General features: G+C 37.2%; 1 protein-coding gene across 11 annotated transcripts in view; it reads right to left on the reverse strand.

Annotated features, from left to right (window-relative positions):
* CCDC141 (coiled-coil domain containing 141) overlaps positions 1 to 23253 on the reverse strand; it is a 232049-nt gene that overhangs the window by 73733 nt on the left and 135063 nt on the right. For 10 of the 11 annotated variants that reach the window (XM_027055389.2, XM_027055388.2, XM_027055387.2 and 7 more), the window contains 2 exons: positions 19703 to 19897; positions 5801 to 5973 (listed from right to left, as the gene is read on the reverse strand). In XM_027055389.2, the coding sequence (XP_026911190.1) occupies positions 5801 to 5973; positions 19703 to 19897 (368 nt within the window). The remainder of the gene's footprint in view (positions 1 to 5800; positions 5974 to 19702; positions 19898 to 23253) is intronic. The other variant, XM_027055390.2, reaches the window with a different exon arrangement.

Genomic DNA, 23253 nt, shown 5'->3' on the forward strand with positions numbered 1-23253 from the left:
TCACCATTCATAACATGAACCAAGAAAAGTAGTGGTAGCCAACATAATGAAAATTGTGAAAAGAGAATGCAAAATCCCAATGAACTCCTATTTTTATTTCTTTGCAAAATATAAAAATATGAAGATTTACATTAAATAAGCAATGAGTATTAGATCAAAACAGACAGCACTTACGGTTATACCACAGCAACCTATTCAGTCAGGATGAGGTTTAAAGCTTAAATTCACTGTAACAACGTAGAATGAAAACTGGTAGATACAGTCTTTTATGCAAAGATAGAAATTGAGTCAATATGGAAGCAAGTTCAAGTTAATTTTAGTTAATTTTAAGTTAATTTTAGTAAACATGAAAAGGCAAATGAATATTGCACAAGATGGCCTTATATGGTTTTTAGCTTTGAATTGGTAGCTACACAGAGAAAAAAGAGATTCCTTGTTTTTGTCCAATTATAGAAAACTTCACCTTCATACCAGGTCTCCAACCCAGTATTTCCAATCACCACAGCTTTCTATGGCTTAATCAATGCAGAATTCTACTTGCTAGCAGGCCTCCTTTGGTCTATCTTTAGACTTGCCCGCTCGAAGATTGTGTCAAGCAAAGCTTAGGAAGAGGTGAGAGGTGCTGGAAGCCAGGCTTCCTTCCTGTAGCCAAGCTTCAACTTCCTTTAAGTCTAAGTGTGACCATTATCAGATGCAGTAACTTGTATCATAACTAAGTGAAAATGAATTTGCTAAAATGTCTTTAAAATTAAAGTATATTTAGGTTATATGGCAGATATTAAACTCTGAAAAGATAATAAACTATTTAGCAATGATTCAGAGTTATCACCCAAATACAGGGAGAAAATAGAAAGGTAAGGAAACATGTAAACAACCATTATTTATTTTGTGAGGCTGCTCCAACTTCAAAGGGTTTTGATTTCAGGATAGAAAAACAGTGTGGATCTGTTCCTCATAAGGTAATAGTTACAAGAAAATAATGACAAGGGTCTCAAATTTACTGGGAAGCATCATCTCCGAGAAATGTGAACTTCTGAAGTCATATTTTATTGACTAACAGGAAAAAAAAATAGATCTAAGGGTCTCTGAAATTCCTATCTGCCTGCCCCAACACTAAATTTTGTCTTTTATTACTTTAAGATAAATGTGTATCTGACCTATTTCAAATATAACCTTCCCCAGTTCATGAAAATGAGTATGATTTGGTACAGCTGACTCTATTGGAATTGTTTGCAACAATCATGTGACTCTTAGTATTTTCTCTTAAAACTCTTTGTAGAGAAGGTTAAAAAAAGGTAAATCAATTGCTAAGAGTAGTGCTGCTTCATTTGATTAAAACAAAAAACAAAAACAAATCCTCTAAGAAGTGTACATCTCCATTTTACAGATGAGGGAATAGGTTCAGAGAAGTTAAGTTTAAAAGTCATGGCATCACGGGGTGCCTGGGTGGCTCAGTCGGCTTTGGTTCAGGTCATGATCTCAGGGTTTGTGAATTTGATTCCCACATCGGGCTCTGTGCTAACAGCTTGGAGCCTGGAGTTTGCTTTGGATTCTGTGTCTCCCTCTCTCTCCCCCTCCCCCACTCAGACTCTCTCTCTCTCTCTGTCTCAAAAATAAATAAAAACATTAATTTTTTTTAAAAAAATAAAGTCATGACATCATTTTGACCCTAAGAATGCATAAAGCAAAACCCCCTTGATGCTAAAGTTTCTTACCCATCTGAGTTTTTAAATGTGTGATAGTGGGGGCCTTAGTGTTTTATGTCCTAGCAGTGTGCTGGCATTCAGAAGTCTAGGAAGCCCACTGTGATGTCCAGTGACATGTACTTTCCTCTCTTGAAATTTGTAGTATGTTTATTTTCACGGCCAGTTTTCTAAACTCCACCTTCACTTTCAAGTGGCTGCAACTTGAAATCTTATTTTTAGGTTCTGCTTCTTTCCTATGATTGGTGACCCACATCGTTGAACAGATGAATCATTAGATGAGGAAAGGAAGCAAGTCTCAAATGTCATGCACAGGACTGAGGTCAGTAGCTATGTGGGGTTTAGTTTGCTACCAAGACTCTAATGCATTTCAATTCAGTTTTTAATGGATTTCTATTCTACATCTACCTTCTGAATCAAAAATGTCCTTTGCCAAGTAACAATTTCACTTTAGCTTCAGTTCCTCCTGCAAAGTGGAAAATAGGATGGATTTGTAAACTATTGTGAAATCTTAGGAACCAAGGAAACTTTGGAACTACTATGAAAGCTCATCTGTCTAGGATTTAGACAGAAACCATACTGCTAATAATTTTTTTTTAAAACCCAGTTACCTAACCATTTAAATTCAAGTTTCTTGAAATGGTCCCTAGCTATTGCTTCTTATATTAAGACTCAGTCTGAAGCTTGAAGAAAAGAACTATTCACCTTCACCTTCAAAAAAACAATATATATATATATGAATTAAGAGTGGAAAAAACAACGAAGGCAGAAAGAATGAGACTAACTAAATAAATAAACATGTCCACCATGACAAAGTGCATGGCCAAAAGCATCACTAAAACCCTGAAAACAGAATACAGTATAAAATACAAGTACTTTCCCTTTTATATTTATGTATTGAAGATAAAACATTACTAATTAGAGCAAACAGGGTAAAGTTTAAGAGTACTAAATTGTGACCAGCTTTCTAACTCTAGGAGCTAAGCATCAAAACTAAAAGGGAACTTCAGTTTCTGGCCAGCAGCAGGGACTAGAGTTACCCTCCCCCCTTAAATGACTAGAATAGGCAAACTATATGAAACAAGAGTTCTCAGACATTTAACAACAGGTAGCACAAGACGATGATCCCTGAGAGAAGGGAAATGAGTAAGATATGCCTCATGATTACATCAGCTTACTACCTGAGAGGCAATTTCCAGACCAAAGCTCAGGGAGGTAGAACCCAAAGACAGCCCAGGGGTCTTGCTGAGTTGAGGAAACAAAGCTCACACTTTGGGAGGCCAAAGCACCTAGAATTTCTGGGGCAGTGTACCAGATACAGACCTCCAAAGATCTAGGGAAGGGTGTTTAGCTGCCTCCTGATCTACCCATGCATGAAAGGAAACTGGCCAAGGCAGTACCACAAGTAAAGAGTAGCCTAAACAGAGAAAACAGTGTCTGTGCTTTGAGACTGACTTGTGAAACTGAAATGGGACCATTCCCCAGTTCTAACTGGAGAACTCAATACTTAATCCTATCATCACATGACTCAGATCAGTGTCCAACATGTACCCTGGTACCCTGAGTCCAGGCACCCCATAGAATATCTTTTGCATGGTCCAAGACGCATATACATTCTGGGAGACTGGACCTTTAAACAGTAAAGAAGAGAAAGGAGCTTTTGTGCCCACAATTTGGGGCCAGACATGGGGGTGCTGGGGCTCCTGAAACAGAGCAGACACACCATTACCAGATGTATGGGTTGGAGTTAAAGTAAAGAAACTTAGTAGCTACAGTTGTTAGTTTTTAAAAGGGGAGAACCATCTGCCTTTCTGGTAGCCTCAGCTGTCTGGCTCCTGTTGGAAGATCGTGGGTTATTTCTGATCTCGGCTTTGCATGGTCCCATAGTAACCATCACAAGCTCTGACTAAATACCTCCATCCAGATTCAGACTGTCTTCTGAAAAGAAAATTCCCTAAACCCAAACTCACCAAATCAACACTTTTAAACACATCTAAAATAGAGCAGAATGAAGATTTAAATAGAAATAAAGTAATTTTACCACTTCTGACCTATTTAATTATTCTTCAATTTTAATGTCTGTTTTTTAGGAAGATTGTGGATACGAAAGATAAACAACTGGGTTTATCTCATTTGCACAAATCTTCTTGTCTCGCTCTGTCAAAATGTAAGCCCTGCCTTTATTTCTTCCTGAGTGATACGTGTTCCATCATCTGCCCCAGCATCTCCCTTTGTCTTCCAATCCCTATTCTTTCTCATACGTTCCCACAGCATCCTATTTCTGTTTCTCAAGGTCCTTATCTCTCCTCATTTCCTCCCAGATCTAAACTCACACTGATACACTCACCAAAGGCATTCATAAAAACAACCTGCCCTAGCACACTGATTAGGAATGTGGAATCTAGGGATACAGGGGTGCTGGTTCGAAGGGGCACATGCACCCCAATGTTTATAGCATAACTATAGACAATAGCCAAAGTATGCAAAGAGCCCAAATGTCCATCAATGGATGAATGGATAAAGAGGATGTGGCATATATATACAATGGAGTATTACTCAGCAATCAAAAAGAATGAAATCTTGCCATTTGCAACTACGTGGATGGAACTAGAGGGTATTATGTTAAGTGAAATTAGTCAGAGAAAGACAAATATCATATGACTTCACTCATATGAGGACTTTAAGACACAGAACAGATGAACACAAGAGAAGGGAAGCAAAAATAATATAAAAACAGGGAGGGGGACAAAACATAAGAGACTCTTAAATATGGAGAACAAACAGAGGGTTACTGGAGGGGTTGTGGGAGGGGAGATGGGCTAAATGGGTAAGGGGCATTAAGGCATCTACTCCCGAAATCACTGTTGTACTATATGCTTACAAACTTGGATGTAATTTTTTTTTTAAAATGTGGAGTCTAGGGCCCATGCTCCTGGATTCAAATTCTGACTTTGTCATTAACTGCCTGTGTGAACTTCTGCAAGTTATTTAACCTCTCTGTGCCTCAGTTACTCATAAAAAGGAGACCATTAATAGTGCAAGGTCCCTTCCTTATCTGCAGATTTGTTCTGTAGTTTTAGTTACCCATGGTCAACCATGGTCCAGAACACAATCCTCCTTCTGACATATCATCAGAAGGTTAATAGCAGCCTGAATACTATGTCACAATGCCTATGTTATTCACCTCATTTCATCTCACCTTGTAGGCATTTATCATCTCACATCATCACAACAGGAAGGGTGAATACAGTACAATAAGATATTTTGAGAAAGAGTGAGGAATCACATTCATATAACTTTTATTATAGTACATTGTTATAATTGTTCTATTTTATTATTAGTGATCATTGTTAATCCCTTACTATGCCTAATTTATAAATTAACTTTTATCATAGGTATGTATGTATCGGAAAAAACATAATATATATAGGGTTGGGCACTATCTGTGGTTTCAGGCACCCACTGAGGGGACGTACTCCCCCATGGGTAAAGGGGGGACTACTCTGTGTGTCTTGTAGAGCTGCTGTGAGGATTAATGCCACAATGTTCCTAAACTTCTTGGCACAGTGCGTGGCACATGATGGGCTCTCAAGTTTTCAAAAAGTGAGTTATTGTTATTATTAATAATGCCACCTTTTATTTGGGATTTTACTTGGTGAGCCATGAAGGTCATAAGTGAAAGGGGATTCTGGTACTCTTGTGGCTTTTTTTTTTTTCCAGAAAGGAAAAAAGGGACAGGGTAGACTCAACTTTCAAGAATTAAAAATGAGAAAAGACCCCACAGAGGTGCTAGGCTAGCAAAAGCATTGAGAATTAAGCTCTGTTTTTTCCTTTGTCCATTCTTTCTCCCCACCTCAGAAACTCATAGAAAAAAAGCATTAGCATCTTTGGGTCCTCAGTCTCAGAATATGGTCTCACTTGTAGATGAGTATTGCTATGTTCAGAATCACTGTTGACCAAAATTCAATAGATCCTGTTAAGCCATGTCATAATGCAGCAAAACATCAGAAGCAGAAAAAAAAATTGTGTAACTTATTTTTTAACAGGTTGTGGAAACTGTGGAAAAGCTTGTTACACGGAGGAAGAAATAGACTTACCTACAGGAGTCTACTTGGCTGATTAAGGCTTGTCCCTCTTGCAAAGCATCAGCTGTGCAGTCTTTAATTTCTCTGTGTAATTCCTCATGCCTTGCTGCCAAGACAGGCAGACTTAAACCCTCTGATCTAAGGAGCTTAAGGTAAGCTTCAACTCTTCCAAGTACATCAAATGCCTGCCAACAAAAACATACTTTCATTTTCTGCTTTCTAGTTTAAAATCTACATCAATGTGTACATGAAATACTAGAGATTAAACCAGCCTATTCAATTTATTTGTTTGATCATAACCAAAAACAACAATCTTGGTCTGAGAAAACAGCTGTGTAGTTCTAAGGCTCCGTTTAGGGAAACTGATCACAGCTTAGCTCAGCATAGATAAATATCAACACCATAAAGTTACCACAAGAGTTTACATTGAGAATGTATCTATACAACACAGTTATAACTGTACAGAATTCAGAGAGCCAGGTTTATTTTTTGCACATTCTTTAATGTATACCAATAATGGATGAGATATTTTAAAAACGTTATGCAGACTTTCACAACCTGAACATCCCTTATGTTCTTAAAAGACAATTTCCCAGTAAATTTCACTTTGAACCTGAAACATTATAGGGCAATATTCAAGAAATGACTAGTGTGTTTTCATCCCTTGTTTTTCCCAGTGTAAGACCTTCCACCTACTTCATCCAGGACATCCATCTGTCTACAAAGGAGATTATAATTTGGTTCTGAAGCTGTGCAAAGATTAAGACCAAGATAATATTTAGCTTCTGACATGCAAAATAGGATTATGCAGAAAAAAAACATCACCTTGCAAATCAAGATATTGTCTTAAGAGAAGCTTTTTAAATTCCTATATTTTCTTCTTTTATTAGCAGATCAAAAACCAGCCATGGGGGATTAAGTTTCTGGAGTTACCATAGAGTAGAGAGGAGCTTTCCTTTTGTCCATTAAGGTTTAGTTGGCATTAAGGGGGAGGAGTATACGATATGAAGGTAGTAAAAGAGGACCATGGTAACATGAGAAAAACAGAAAGAAAGAGTAGAGTGCAATGGTCTCCATACGTGTCCTGATAACCTTCTCTGGCCTTGGGCTTGGAGAGCAGGAGATGAATTAGGTAAGCTGAAGAAAAGCTGAATGGCAAGGGGACTCTTGACATGTTGCCCTTTGGCACTACTAGAAGAAGCAACCTTATGGGATGCTCCATATCAGTCTGGAGAACACTCTTATCCCAGGAACACTGATAGTGCCACAGTTAGCAGAGGCCTTGAAATCTAGCCTTCCTGGACTGTCAGTTGGAAACCAGTGAGCTTGATAGGGGCCCACCAGGTGGAGTAGGAAGACTCCAAAAAAGACTCATAAGAAATGAAAGCAGATGGCTTCATGAGTCTGGTAACCACTGAGACCTGAAGAGAGACCAGAGGAGCAAGGTTGAGTTGATGTTGAAGGCACACAGTTTAAGCCAAATGTAGAGGCTACCACCATGGAGCTGTGTAAAAGCACGCAAGAACTTACACCTGGCTGCCGTCTAAGGGAGTGAGTTTTAATGCCAGAACTGGAACTGGATAAAATTCGAATTTACAAATGAAATATCTCAAATACTGTTGCATTACTTATATCTTGATAGTCTATACTCTCGTCAGTTTCTTCATGTCCCCAGAATCTGTTCTTTCTGATCACTTAAAATGATTAAAACAAAATCATTCCTATTATTTAGATGATAGGAAAGTAATAATAATAACTACAGTTTAATGAGAACCGACTTCTGCTCCTTTTATACTATGTGTTTCATTCAGCCAACAAATATTTTTGAATGTCTGCTGAGTTTCAGACACATTGTCCTGAATATCCCTAGATGGAAGTGAGAAATGATCTCCATTGTGTGACTGAAGAAACTGAGTCCCAGAGAGATTAAATGAGTTGCACAAAGTGATGTTTCTATTAAGTGGCAGATTTGGTCTTTGTACTCAATTTGTCTCCCTGAGGCCCCTGCTCTTAAACCCTGGCTCATGGAGTCATGTAGCAAAGATTCAGGGGAGGCTTAAGACAGGAGGGACATTTCCAAGAAGCCTGTTCATCTTAGGTGGTTTTAAAAGAGATTTTAAAACCTACTTTTTGTAAATATAGGTATGAAAAGATACAGAGAAAAGTTAAGTGATTTCTCTTATGCCATATAGAACTGTAAAAGAAAGATAGCTTTATTAAAGAAACTTTGAACCTGAAGACTCTCCTTATCTGAACTCCCCCTTTTATTCTGTAGTGGGCAACAGAGCCAAATGTGTCAAGATGCTGATGTTAGAAAAGATTATTTGAATTACTTTCTCAATCTTTCCATAACACATTGAAATGCCGCTTGCAGTAAACACTGTTTCTGGAATTTTGTTTTATATTTAAAATTTTTATTACTTATTTTAAGTGAAGTGGAGTCTCATGTTACTCAAAGGTTCTAAAGTTTTAAAAGTTTTAAAGTCAGGGGGTGCCTGGGTGGCTCTTTGGCTCAGGTCATGATCTCACGGTTTGTGAGTTCGAGCCCTGCATCAGGCTCTGTGCTGACAGCTCAGAGCCTGGAGCCTGTTTCAGATTCTGTGTCTCCCTCTCTCTCTGCCCCTCCCCCTGCTCACGTTCTGTCTCTCTCAAAAAAGAAAGAAAGAAAGAAAGAAAGAAAGAAAGAAAGAAAGAAAGAAAGAAAGAAAGAGTTTTAAAGTCAGTGCCTAAAACAAAAATCCAGTGTAGTCAAAATTATCATGAATTTCCCTAAATCATGCTTAAAGTTTAGTATATGTGAACCAGTGCTACTGTAATACATATTCACATTTAGCATTGAGAGCCACTGAGCTGAAGGAAGAAATAAAGAGAAAACATATATATTTAGATGTCAGGCTATTCACTTCTTTCTTCCCTTAAGATAATTCCCAAAATTCCTAGTGGGAATGGGGGAAAGGATAGAGAATTCCAAAGTGCTTTTTCTTCTCTACAAGTTTAACTCCACTCTGTGTTAGTATTAAGCCAGTATAACCTTAATACATATCATGTTTGTTATTGTTTTAATAACTAAAGAAAAAAATATGAAAGTTAGGGCATGATGGTAGTTAAGTACTCGGAAAATATTTGCTCGTGATTACATCTCGATAGGACACATCTTTGAAAAGTCACTGGGAAGAGCGTGGCCACCTGCTGCCTGTCATTCATCCCACTGGGCCTTTCCTCTTGTGGCCGCTGTGAACAGCTGCTACTCTCATATCCTTGGGCAGTGATATGGTCAGAAGAAGTGGTCTTCTCTTCACAGGAGTTAGATTCTAAAGCCACATGTACATTAAATGCATGTCTGAGGTGACTCCACCCCACTCCTGAATGTTATTATAAAAGTATTATAGCTTAATAACATGGGAATAAACTGAAGGTCTAAACAGTCAGTAGAAGGAAAAGGCGGTATATTAAGATAACCCATAACTTAGAATCAAAATAGCAAAATTTTTGTCAGAGTTTTTTTCAAAAATATCCAAGTGTTAGGAAAACATTTACTTATACACTGCTCTATGTATCACACTTGATAGAACTATGGCAGTAGAAAGGAGGCGAGTGATTTCATTCCTTCATCAGCTCAACAAATACATTTGTAAATAAGATGAGCTGGATACTATAAGAGAGCTTATTCTTTACCCTTAATCCTAACCTAGACCTAATGGGAATGATCTAAACACAAAGACATGTTAAATGTATTGATTTAAAGGGGGGTTCCTTTTTAAAAAAGTTATACTCCCTGTGATTGTCAGAGTCACATGTAAAACTCATTTCTCTTATCCCCATGCAGCATTTAATGAGGAATCCACATACCAATTCCAGAAAAGATCTAACTATCATTGCTCTCACTTAATCTATCCCCAGAATAGGACTTAATGCTTTTCTATTTACCATATCCATAAGGAACCTGATATACTGGATCTAGCCCGGAAAGAATCTCTTTGTCTCACACATGTTATAGAACAGGTTATTTCTGGCAATGACACTATAATGCCCATAGAAACTCCTTTGGAATTAATATTTCCCCTTTAGTTTACTCTCCCCATCCCCCTCTTTCTTCACACCTGGTCAAATACAGGTTTTATGACTAGAGGCAAAAACAAGGATATAAACACAAGGATAATATTTTCTCCCTCTTGGTTCTAGCTCTTCTTGACTATTTTGTATAACCACACGGTTCTTAAAAGGATAAGGAGACCAACCAGCTCTTTTTGCCTTGGTTTGGAAAAGACTAAGGAGTTGCTTGGTGTTTTTTCTTTACGACGCTCATCAAGATCTTTCTTTTTTTTTTCCATTGTTAAGTACAGGATCCAAAGCAGGCTGGACCAAATCAAATAGAGATGGTATCGGGACATGGCACATTGTACTCTTTTTAAAATATCTATGGGATTAATAAATTAAGCAAGAACCATGAGTTAGTCATGCAGCATAAATATTTCATGCTGTTTCACAAAGATGTTTAATAAGTAGTATTGTTTGCTTCTTGACTAACTTAAGAGAATCAACATTAAAAACAAAAAGCCCAAATGCTACAGAACCTTGACATTTTCCTTTCGTGAGTTCCAAGGCTGGAGAATGAGTTTGGTTGGAACCTTTATAATTACCAAGGACACAATATTCAGCTTCTCATTAGAGCACTGAATCCCACTGTCTGCAGAGATTTCCTCTGGGTTCAGTTTTCATCAAAACCAAAAGCTTCAGTTTCCTTTCCTAAATACTACCTGAGATAACTTCCCATGGCTCCCAGTTTGGCAAGCTGATACTTGATTCAGGTCCTGCCCAAATCTGCCCAGGCTTCCAAATGCTAGAAAAGCAGGGCAAAAGGGTGATGGGATTTTCAGCTCCCAGTGTTTGCTGCTCCCTACCGGTGCTCCAGCTTATTTCTTGCCACTCCAAGGTTGTTGCTGCTGGGCCCCAGAACCCACTCCACATTACAAGTGATGTTAATGAGAGGTGTGTAAAATCATGGGAACCTAAAACTGGTTTGGCCTCACAATCTGAAAAGCTAAATAAACACACAAACAAACAAGACAAAACAAAACAAAAAACCCAAACAAACAAAAAACAAAACAAAACAAAACATTGGAAAAGGAGTTTGGGGTTGAAAATGCATGTATGGGGCACCTGGGTGGCTCAGTCAATTGAGCATTCTAATCTTGATTTCAGCTCAGGTCATGATCTCAGGGCTGTGAACTCAAGCCCCCTTTAGGGCTCTGCACTGAGCATGGAACCTGCTTAAGATTCTCTCTCCCTCTCTGTTTTTCTCTCTCTCTGTCTTTCTTTGCCCCTCTCTCCTGCGTGCTTTCTCTCTCTAAAATAAAAACTAAAAAGAAAGAAAATGGCATGCATCTGATGCATTTTATCAACAAGGAATGGAGGAAGTTTATGTATTAATAAACTCTTACTCTTTCTGAGGTAAGTTCATCTTCGAAATGGATAAACCAGACACATAAGTAGAATCCTAGCCAGCTAGTCACTGTTTATACTTTCTGGTTTCTTTCAATCTATTGACCTAAATAGTTTTAGGATAATCTTGGGAATATTTACATGGAAAAGCATCTATTTACAATCTGCAAAGCATTTATTTTTTTTTTTCATTATTCAACAAATATTTATTGGACTTTATGAAGCATGTACTCTGGTACATGCTGGGAACAGGAAAATGGAACAAAAGCATTTAAGTCATGTCAGAGTGGCTAGTGTAGTATTAAATGCATATAAAATAACAAAATAATAGCTAGAACTCAGTGAGTGCTTGGCTGTTCTATGCACCAGTCAGGTATTAACTCATTTAGAAGCTCAGTGACTCTGTGAGGTACATATAATTATTATTTCCATTTTTCAGATAAAAAAAGCTAGACACACAGAGAAGTTAAGGAACTGCCTAAGGTCATAGAACTAATAAATGTCTAAGACCATATTCATACCTCAGCAGCCTGGCTCCAAAGTCTGCTATATTATTTTAGAAAAGTATCATCCTAACAAACATTTTAAAATTTTCACTTAATACTCTGCAATTCCATTTATTTATTTATACTCCAACTCTATCATGGAAAGATTTTGAACATGTATCAGCAGTTGCAGGAACTTTTATTACTGAATGGTATTCCCTGAGGATCGTTAGACCTCTTTTAGAGAAGTGAAAACTCAGGCTCAAAGTGTAATTGACCTGTCACATGTCCAGTCATTCATTCATTGATTCAGCAAGGTTTGTTGAATGCTAGGTGGCGTGCAAAGATGACTAAGACACCCCCTCTCTCTAAGGAGCACAGAGAAATACTACAGGAATAATGAAAAATAGGCAATTAATGCTGCTTGGAGACTTCTTGGAGCAGGTGGCATGGGTGATTACAAACCTCTTCACCCAGCATGACCTTCCTTCTCAGCTATGACACAGAGATTGAGCTCAAAATTTGTGTTCCTTGTATATTAAAGTAATTAAGCTCTCTTCATTCCAATGACCTTGGATCAGTATAATCTGTTATGAAAATGGAACATAGTTGGCCTTGAAACTCCATAGTTTCTACTATTTCACTACTTTCTATCATTCAAATAATTATTGAGCATTCACTGCCTGAAAGGTGCTGTTCTAGATGTTCCGTTCTGGTAAACACAAAGTAAAACAGACGTGTGTTTTACCCTCAAGGAATTTTAATTCAGCAAAGGAAAGTAAATCTACCAGAAATGCCTACAATACAAGGAAGAATATATTTAATACCAATGGAGATGTGCAGCAGTTTAAAATTGCACATGGAAGGGAAACCAATAAATAACACTCATGACTCACTTAGAAGTCACATGATAGCTTTATTGTGAAGGATACTAATGAATGAATGATAATACTGAGTGTCTTCTGGGTGCTGTATGTAAGCCAATTTGACAATAAATTATATTAAAAAAAACTGAGTGTCTTTATTACAAGACTAATTAAATAGGGGCTGAGTTGTGGGTTCTCATGAAAAATGTAAGATGGTAAATGCATTTCTTGTTTTGATAATCTTTCTATTTTATATATATATGTTTATATATACATATATAAACATATATATATAATTTTATGTTTAGCCATATTTATCAAATATTTGCATGGTTTAAATAGCCTCTCCTTAAGTTCTAAAACCAAAAGTTTCTACACCAGTCTCTCAGAGAGAATACAGGAGGAGAGTAAATTAGGACATCATTTGCATCTATATCAGGAGGTTTGCCTCATCACGATTTTTTGAAGTCCTTAATATCTGTTCATAGTTACGGATATGTTCAGCATAAGATAGAAATTTCTTAGCATGCTATTCAAGACCCTTCCTGACCCCCTGTCTGCTTCTACTACTTTTCTCTCATCATTCTGGTCTTATACCCTACACTCGTGGCAAAGTGAATTACCTTAGATTCCCCATGCATGGCACAACTCTGTACCACCCAGTCCTCCTCCAATCGCTCCTTGTCCTAGCCTTTCAGATTTAGCTCAGTGCTCACCTCCTGTGGAGAAGTCTTCCTTGACACTTTTTCCCTGAGACTCTCCTCTGTGTTCCCTAATGCTCTAGGCTCACTCCAAAACTTTGGGCTTTTCCCAAAGCATACAGCACTTCTGTTCCCTTGCCTCTCCTCCAGACCAGACTGAAAGGGTCTTGAAGGCAAGGATCTTAAAGCAAGTATCTTTAACTGCTTTAGCTAAAGTACACATATGACATATGAAAACAGTAGCTATACAACACATTAGGCGAAGGGAAATGTAGAAGCATGGAGGGAGGTTTTTTTGGGGGGTTTTGTTTTTTGGGGTTTTTTTGTTTTTGTTTTTAAAGATGCTTTAGTTCTTTGTAAGAGAAAGGGAAGTTGTTCTGGAAAAGAGAAATCTGAAACAGGCTGCCTAAGAATTATGAAACTGAAAGCAAGTACGTTTTCCTTAATTTCCAATACAATTAGCTTAGTTTCTTTAATTCATTTACATCACCTTAACAAATTCCTTCTGGATAATATTTTTTAGGTTCTCTATTTGGACAGATTTCTTCACTCTTCAATCTGTGCAATAACTGAGTCATTTTATTTAATTGCTTCCCACATCTGGGCTAAAATGTATCTATTTTGAAAATGGGAGAATAGTGTATATATAAGTGAAAAAACTGTACCAAACGTCATCCTTAATTATTTTGTTTTTATCTGAAACAATTATGTTGCTGTAGGCATTACTGTTTTGCATGGCTATAAATATCTTGAAAAAGCAACATTAACTTTTTAGAAGACATAAAACTTTCAGCAGTGATGGCAGAAGCAGTAGAAGCTATGACAATCGCTACATTTCAAACTGCTTTTGGGGTGTTGCTTTAGCTGCCCCAGCTTTTGCTTCACCTTTGCTTTTAGGCTAATCACCCAAGAAGCACACCATGTAAATTTGGCCTCAGTCTTCACCGCTTGCTTTCCCCCAATGAAATCATGTGCCTATGAATAGGAAGCATGGGAAATGAAACTTTATGGCCAATCAGCCATGTTTTTCAGATTTAGGTTCAATCATTGTTGTCATCTAAATACAGGTTCGTATTGTTCTGCTCTTGAAACATATATATTTATCTCTGTTTGATTCTAACCACATTCCCTAAACAATGATAAACACAATTTGGATGATTGACATATCTTAACCAACTCCTTGGTTGTGAACTTGTTAGAAATAAATAAGATAATCTATAATCATGAAAAAATGAAAATTTGGGGGGATCAAGATGAGTCACTATAATAGGTGCTATGTTCATATTTCATGCCATGTCCTACTTTTAGCAACATCTAGTAATTAGAGAAATTCTTTTCCAATCAGCTATCATCCAATATTGATAATCAACCCTTACTTGTATTTGTTGCTAAGTGATTTGGCAATAAATTCACCAACACAGTAGATAACTCTAAAACAGAAAGGAAGTATCTAGGGTTCTTAAATTACTTGGCTCAATCTCCACTTGAATCCAGTGTCTGGTTTAGGAAAAGCGTCAGTAGCAATATGCTAAGGTCCTGTGTGCTAACATTGCCACCTATCGCTCACTCCAGGTACAAACTACCACACTCAAGCCAAAGGCTATAGGCACTCTGGGTATGAAACAGACTCTTGAGCCTTGGGTAATCATCAACCCCTAGCAGGATTAAAAGGTAATCAATTTCACTCCTAGAGCCACAACACAAAGGCAAAGGCAATGTGGTTGTCTAGTCAATGTAGATAATTAGGCAATAATTATATTTTATTGAATTTTGCAAATTGGAAACATACTCTAGATTTTTTTGTATGTTTTGTTCTTTGCTGTAACCCCAGCATTTAGAACAGTACCTGATACACGGTAATTGTATAGTAAAACTTTACTAAGCAAATGTATCTCTAAAGAATCTCTAAATAAAGAATTCTCTAAAGAATTATTAACCACACTACTCATTTAGAGACTTCAATAAAAGAAATTATTATGACTTTTTGTCTAGTAAATAAGAATATCCCTATCTAAAATTGGTAGGGAGAGAGAAGAATAAATTAAAATGAAAAGGTAAGCAAGGGAAAAAGAGGAATTTCCAGATGCTTGCAACAAAAATACCAGCAACATATGATAAAAATCCAGATTAAAAAAGAAATATATATGATATGGAAAGCATTAACAACAGTCCATTTTGTAGATTATATTATGACCACCTTTTTAACTTAACAAACTTTTTAAAAACTGAAAGTTGTATTTTAAAAATCACACATTTCACTTTTTATTGAACAAATACGCAAACTGTCACATCTTGTCATTTATATTACCTGTGACACTAGCATATTTTCTCACGCTGGTATTTGGCACAGATATTGAAGGAGAATATTGACCTAGCTTTAACAAATTTGGAATAAGAGGTTGTTTGCTGAAAAAATAATTCTACTTATCAAGAATGGAATTGATTTTCAAAGTCAATATCTTTTGGAAGCGCTGACTTCCTCTTTCTTCCACAGTGCTGCATGTGTTGGGAGAGTGGCTAGCGCTTCCACCCATCATTATCGGTGTGCCATGAACGGCCCACAGTGACCCCTCTTCATTGGAGCCCTTTCTCACTGTTGGGTTTGCAGCCAGCAACCAACCTTCAAGGTGGAGGAAATGTCTCCTTCTGAGACAAATAGCAGGTTGGCTTATTGTTTGCTATAAAAAAAAAAGATTCCCCAAGCTTAGGGTTCCTCTCTTGGAAACCACCTGCCGCAGATGCAGTCATCCATCTGGGCCCATCTGCATCACCCCTGCCCAGGGGACTGGGACTTGGGAAACTGATATGGCATGTGGACATTTCGATCATTGTTTTGTAATAAAGTCTTTCAAAACTGACACAGAAGTCATGTGTCTTTTGTGAGCATCCACAAAACTGTGACAAGTTAGCAAGTTAGCTTGAAGTTTGGGTAAGATTTCACATGCCTCATAGTTCTTGACAACATGACTTCATCTAGGGTTAAGGATGCTCACAACTAGAAAAATCCAATGCACCCAACGTATGGTAAAGTGAATTTTCAAAAGGAAAAGTCAGTGCTTCAGAGATAAATTGATGATACAAATTGAAAATACCCGTTTGCTGGTATAAACAGAATTTTCAGCCTAGAAAACACAATTTTAAGGGATTTTAAAATTATATTAATGTTTCAAATCCAGCTCTTTATTTTCACTGGGTTATTTATAAGTGTTATGCCAAAAGTTAGGTAAAATGGTGCAAATTTTGTAAAATTTGGAGATTCCACAATATAAATAAAAAATAAAAATGCCATTTACAAGTCTTAAGGAGCTTCCCTCTTTAATTTAAACAGATTTACCCACTACATTATTTAATCGTGTATTGCTTCTTAATAATAGGGCAAATATTTCATTTCAAAAATCATGATTAAATATCCACTTTCCACACTCCATCTTCTATTTTTTGCTGAAGTAAAAGTATCTATCACCTTTCACATTGATTCTTAAATTTGGAGTCAGAAATTATTCCCTTGATGCTTTGAAAAGGGAGAACAAATTCTATACCTTTCTAAGTGCCACTTGACTATAGAGAATGATGTAATATGGATAAATAGAGTATGAACAAATCCCAACTGAAATTGTTATAATTTGAATGCCATGGCTTTCCAATGATGAAACAGGGGATGTACAAGTCAAGTCTTGGGGCACCTGGGTGGCTCAGTCAGGCAAGCATCTGACTCAGACATGTCGTGATCTCATGACAGTTCATGAGTTCAACCCCCCTGTAGGTCTGACAGCTCAGAGCCTGGAGCCTGCTTGGGATTCTGTCTGCCTCCCTCTGCCCCTCCCCCACTCACACTCTATGTCTCTGTCTCAAAAATAAACAAACATTAAAAAAAATTAGGGGCACCTGGGTGGTTTAGTCATTAAGGTGTCAGACTTCAACTCAGGTCATGATCTCCCAGTTGGTGGGCTCAGGTCATGATCTCCCATTTGGTAGATTCCAGCCCTATGTCGGACTCTGTCTGTGCTGATGGCTCAGAGCTTGGATCCTATTTCAGATTCTGTGCCTCCCTCTCTCTCTCTGCTCCTCCCCTATTTGCGCTCTGTCTCTCTTTCTCCCTCCCCCCCCAACTCTCTGTCAAAAATAAACAAACATTTTTTTAAAGTTTTTTTTTTTTTTAATTTAGAAGTCAAGTTTTGGGAGGAGGGAGCCTAGGTGGCTCAGTCAGTTAAGTGTCTTTGTGAGTTTGAGCCGTGCTCTGGTGGCACAGAAGCTGCTTGGGATTCTATCCTTCTCTGTCTGCCCCTCCCCCACTCATTCTCTTTCTCCCTCACTCTCTCTTTCAAAAAAAAAAAATTCAAGTCTCGAGGGTTAAGAAATATAGTTTCTTATGATTTAAGCTGAATTACTATGTGAATTTGAGAAAGTAACCACTCTGTTCTATTATTATTATTATTGTTGTTGTTGTTGTTGTTGTTATTGCAATAAATGTCATTCCTTTCCCCCTGAAGGCCCAGAAGCAATGTCAGGAGAAAGTCTCCCTGGAAAGTTACCACATAATGAGAGCAGAGAAAGCAAGAGCAGGGGGGTACAAATTGAAGGGAGAGAAACTACATTTTGCAGGGCTGAAACTATATGGTTTGTTCTAGAAGCATTGTTTTATTCTAGCAACATGTTCTATAACTGTCTTCCTTAAAAATGACATTACTTGATTGACAGATGACCTACTCATTTTGTAGAATGAGAGTGCAATGTAAGTTAGAAAGTCTCTTATTCAATACTACTCAGTGATCAAAAAGAATGAAATCTTGCCATTTGCAACATGATGGATCTAGAGTGTATTATGCTAAGCGAAATACATCAGCCAGAGAAAGAGAAATGTCATATAATTGCACTCATATGTGGAATTTAAGAAACAAAACAGATGAACATAGGGGAAGGGAAGCAAGAATAAGATAAAAACAGAGAGGGAGACAAACCATAAGAGACTCTTAAATACAGAGAACAAACTAAGGGTTGATGGAGGGAGGGAGGTGGCGGGGGGGATAGGCTAAATGGGTGATGAGCATTAAGGAGGGCACTTGCTGGGATGAGCACTGAGTGTTATATGTAAGTGATGAATCACTAAATTCTATTCCTGAAATCATTATTACACTGTATGTTAACTAACTTGGATTTAAATTAAAAAAAAAAAGAAATCTCTTATTCAAAAACAGGACTGTTCAAGAGAAACTTAACTAGCACCTACCATTTACTTAGTTCAACAGTTCCAGTAATATGCTATGACTGTTTCTTCTGTTAAAACAAAGAAATCCCAAACAGATGTTTATCATATTTGTCAAATTTTTCTTTAACACTTTTTTTACTGTAATTCTAGCACCTCTATTTTGAAATTCTACTCTGCAAGTTTCCTATTAGTACAGAAGTTCAAAATTAAATAACTATTTTGATATATACCAGGACATTGTATTCAGATTGTTGATATCATGACTTTAAATCACAATATACCCACCTTCTGGGGGTTACCCATTCATTTCCTGTCACATTGTCCAGTTTCAAAAACATCAGTAAAATTTAAGGTATTAAACAATTCCAAGAAGGCAGTTTGAAGGTGTATATTAGATTGGAAAAGGTACAAAAATTTTCAAATAATATCGCCAGCTTCAGATACACAAGTGATGTGAACATGTAGACATTACCACTCACTAAGAACCATCTGCTACAGTCAATATTAAAAGAATCAACCAGGAGAAACAGAGCACAGTCTCCAACTCAAGAAGACCTGGAGATGGTCCAAAGCAAGATTTCCCCTTGGCAGACTTTAAAAGGCAAGACCAAGGCAGGGCAGTCAGGTTGAGACTCTGCTTCTAGCCTTATGGCTTGTATGCAGAAGGCTTACAATATTCATGTACCTTTCCCTGATAAATGAAAAAAAAGTTTTAAAGGGGAAATATTTTTCTTGGTGAAAATTTCAAGGTGTTATTTTAACCTTGATACATTTTATGATAATTCCCTTACTCCATGAGAAATATGGCAGTGTTGGCACAAGTGTCCCCTCAAGCAGTTCAATGACGGCTCTAAGATGAAACCCTCATGGGGATTTTTTTTAACATGTCAAAGCATAGAGCTTCCTAGTTTTGAGAACCAAATAATGGCCATGATAGGAATATATTCTTTCCAAATTTTTGTTTAAATTCTAATTAGTTAACATGCAGTGTAACATTGGTTTCAGGAGTAGAATTTAGTGATTCATTACTTACATATAACATCCAGTACTCATCATAAAGGAATATATTTTTAAAAGTTCACTTTTGCTGCTATTAATTTTGAAACTCTATGTGGAATCCAGACCTCTGTGATGTTCGCCAGCCTACTGAAATCATGAGTCTCTTACTGGTCTGTCCTGATTACCTAAAATTACCAACGTAACTTCCCACTGACCTTATTGGCACTGTTAAAAAAAACATTTGCCTTTTTTAACCAAGTTTTCCTTTCCACCATGAGCCGACCAAATTCTCCTTGAAGCTGATCCAGTTTCTGGTTAGAGAGCTGTAGATGTTCCTTCTCCACGTAGTCCTTGGACAGCAGAATCCCAAGCGCATCACTCTTTAGCTTCTCAACAGCAGAATTCCATTCCTACAAGAGATCACTCCAGTTTATTTTACACATCCTCCCCTTTGCAACTGTGCTAAGACTCAGAGAACATTTAGATGGGTTGAATGTATCAGTAACCATCTGTCACTGTATTTTCAAATTATGAAGGAGTAAATGCTACATTCCAGGTTTCAGTACCAAGATGTAGGTAAAAAAGAAAGGTAGATAAGAAAGAGGCTAGGAAAAGGCAGGTTGGGATGTGTGATCGATAGAATATCCAGTTGCCCCAAATACAGGCTACTTCTTCCATTAACGCTGTCTGAAAACATACCCAAAGTATAGTCAATAGCGTTTTTTAATCTCTAACTCACTTTGATCTGTTTTCATTTAATTAAATATAAAAAGTCTACTTCCCACAATTCGGTCTCACTGCCAATGTGGGCAAATATGTACAAGACAGGAAGAGAAATCTTATATTTTATGGCTGTTGTGTTTGTATTGCGCCTACACTTAGAACTAAAATTAAGATCTGTTATTCTCCACAAAATTAATAGTTGGTATTGTGCGGTATTCCCTCCTTCCTGACCTGAGTCTCACCTCTCAATACTTCATTCTTAGTGCTATATAAACATTTCAGGAAAAGAAAGGAGGTAGTTTTTTACTTTCTGTTACACAAGGATGAAAAACAGTAAGTAGAGAAGAAAATAAAAGTTGGAGTTAACTGAACATATTAACACTTTATTTATTTAAAGGGAAATTCAAATTTCTTGCAAAAGATGAAGCCAGATTCTACTTCATAAAATATCTCTAACATGGATGTCTTGTGAGTGAATTTTCGGTACCCATCTCAGCTAAGACTGTGGCTAAAAACAGCATAGGTTGTTTGTTAAAGCACCAGAAATTTAGCGCCAAATTTCAAAAATTACATTCTACCTCCATCCTGGCTTGTTCCCTAAGGCAAACGTCCTATTATTAAGTTACATTTGTTACATTATACTATGTAAAATAAGTATAATTTTTAGTGCAATTTACCGCTACCATTTCCATTCATTCATTTCACAAGACACCCTAAATACTATGTACCTGGTACCATGCTAGGATAGATGGCTTGGGGAATATGAAGAAAGAATAAAGTGTAGTTCTTTCCTTCAACAATATATAAACTGCTATTTTACATAATTTTCATATATACTTACATCATCAAATGTATGAAATGTATGATGGTCCTATAGACACATCCTGATGACTCAACTAATGGAAACAGCTAACGTGTGATTCTTCAGCCTGACCACATCAATGGTGGTAACCAAATATAATGCTATAGTGGTTGATCATACTCTCAGCCTTCTAAGAGAATGACCAAAGAGGGAGGGGATTGTTAAAATAAAAAACAAATGAAGACCAGCCTTAAAAATGGCCTGAGCAGACATAATCAGTTTAGTCATACAAACAAAGCTTAATTTAGCTTATTTTGCAAGGCTGACTTGACCTAGGTCATTTCTTGTTTATGTCTCTGGAAATTATAAGCAAAACTTGAACCTTTCCCAAGGTTGCTATGAGGTAACCACTGACCAATTCCCCATCATTTAAGGAAATTCTGATATTATAACCAATAATTGTGAAGAGTAAGAAGTCACCGTTTCCTCACTATTTAGGCTGCTTTATAATAATATACCCCTGAGCCTTGTTCCATGTTTTGGGGTGAGTGCTCTGGTTTGCATATTGTCTTTTTGGTGTGTGCACAATAAACTTTTACCAGTTACTACTTTGGTGATTCATTGTGGGTTTTTTTCCAGTTGTTTATGAACTTTTGACACTCCAGATTTCTCAGTGAGTGCAAAATCAATATTCTTAGGTATGAATATGGGCTATGTGATTTCTTAAGATCCTTCATTTTTTAAAGAGCTAGTCTGTCCCCACTTAAAGATAGCTAATATGTTCCATGACATTCTTTCATAAAGCACTGTAAATATCCTTCCCACTTAAAAATCATTACCTTAACCTTATCAGGAAAGAGCAAATGTTTTTAAAGCAGTTAGCACAATTTCTGGCACATGTAATAAACACCCACTGTTAGTCCCCCTTTTCATTCCATCAGTTTTACCATGGTTCACTAGCACCCCAAAATTTGTTCTTTATGAGAATTTCTGTTTCTCAGCTCTAAAATAATGGTAGTGGAAGGATTCTCCAAATGTTATTGATCAGCGTTATGTATCGATCAGTATTATGGGATAAACAAAACAAAGCGGGTTTCTTTACTGCAGGACTTCTCAGAATCCTCAATATGTTGATGTGCATTGAGACTCCAAGATGGAAACGCAGTGTGAAATATTTTGGACAACCTGTTTTGACCATGAAACCATGTGTTTACTCATCATCTCAGGGGACCAATGCTCCAGCTGGAATAATGTTGGGAAATTCTGTTCTTATGGCTAAAAGCAGCTGAATCACCTATGAGTTCACCTGCTTTCACAAGTCTGTTTCTTTACTCTTGTTTTGTCTCTATCCCTCCAGACCCAACTAGTCCATTTTCTGTCTCTTGTACCCATTCTCTCATTTTCTGTCTGTTAAGATCCGTGGGGTATTAATCCTCAAAGACTCAAGTGAAGAAATGCTTCAGGTGTTAAAACCGAATAAAGCAGGTTATTCAAAAAGTTATCATTGACCATAATCTTCTTGCTCATTAGAGGAAGACCACTTAACAAATATGAAGAACCTCGGGAAGGCCTACAAAGCTAGGGGGAAGGAAATGGAATGGGAGTTAGGACATAGAGAAACGGATATGGCAATCGTGTGTTCAACCTAGACAACATCAAGCCCTAAGGTGTAGGTGTCTTAACTGTCTGCAAGATAGTATTGATTTTTCTTTCTGTTTAAGCACTGTGCTAAATGCTTTTCATGTATTATGTCACCTAATCTTCACCATACCCCTGGAAGGTGCAAAGTGTTACCATCCTCATTTTACAGATGGGGTGATTGAAGTTTGGAAGGATTAAGAACTTTCCTGAATTCTCAACACCAGTAAGTGAAAGAGCCAGAATTCAAAATGAAGTAGCTTGACTCTAGAATCTGTTTCTCAATCAGTATACTGACCTCAGCACTTGAGAGGAGAGGCGATAAAAAGTGGTTGTTTTTTCTTTTGGTTTTTTGGTTTTTTCTGTTTTTTGTCTTTTGGTTTTTTTTTTTTACAGCATAAAAGGATTAAATCTATCGGCTTAGAATTACACAGGTGAAAGTTCCATGAAACCCGGATAAGGTCTTGGAAATTACAAAAAATCTTCTAAGACCCTGAGATTTTCTGATTTGGAATCAGAAGCTTCATTCTTTCTAAATAAATACAATGCTGTTACATATAGAACTGAAAATTTACAGCCCAAACTCAAGCTTAATTTTGCTTA

The sequence above is a fragment of the Acinonyx jubatus genome, chromosome C1 (assembly GCF_027475565.1).
Source record: "Acinonyx jubatus isolate Ajub_Pintada_27869175 chromosome C1, VMU_Ajub_asm_v1.0, whole genome shotgun sequence".
NCBI lineage: Eukaryota > Metazoa > Chordata > Mammalia > Carnivora > Felidae > Acinonyx > Acinonyx jubatus.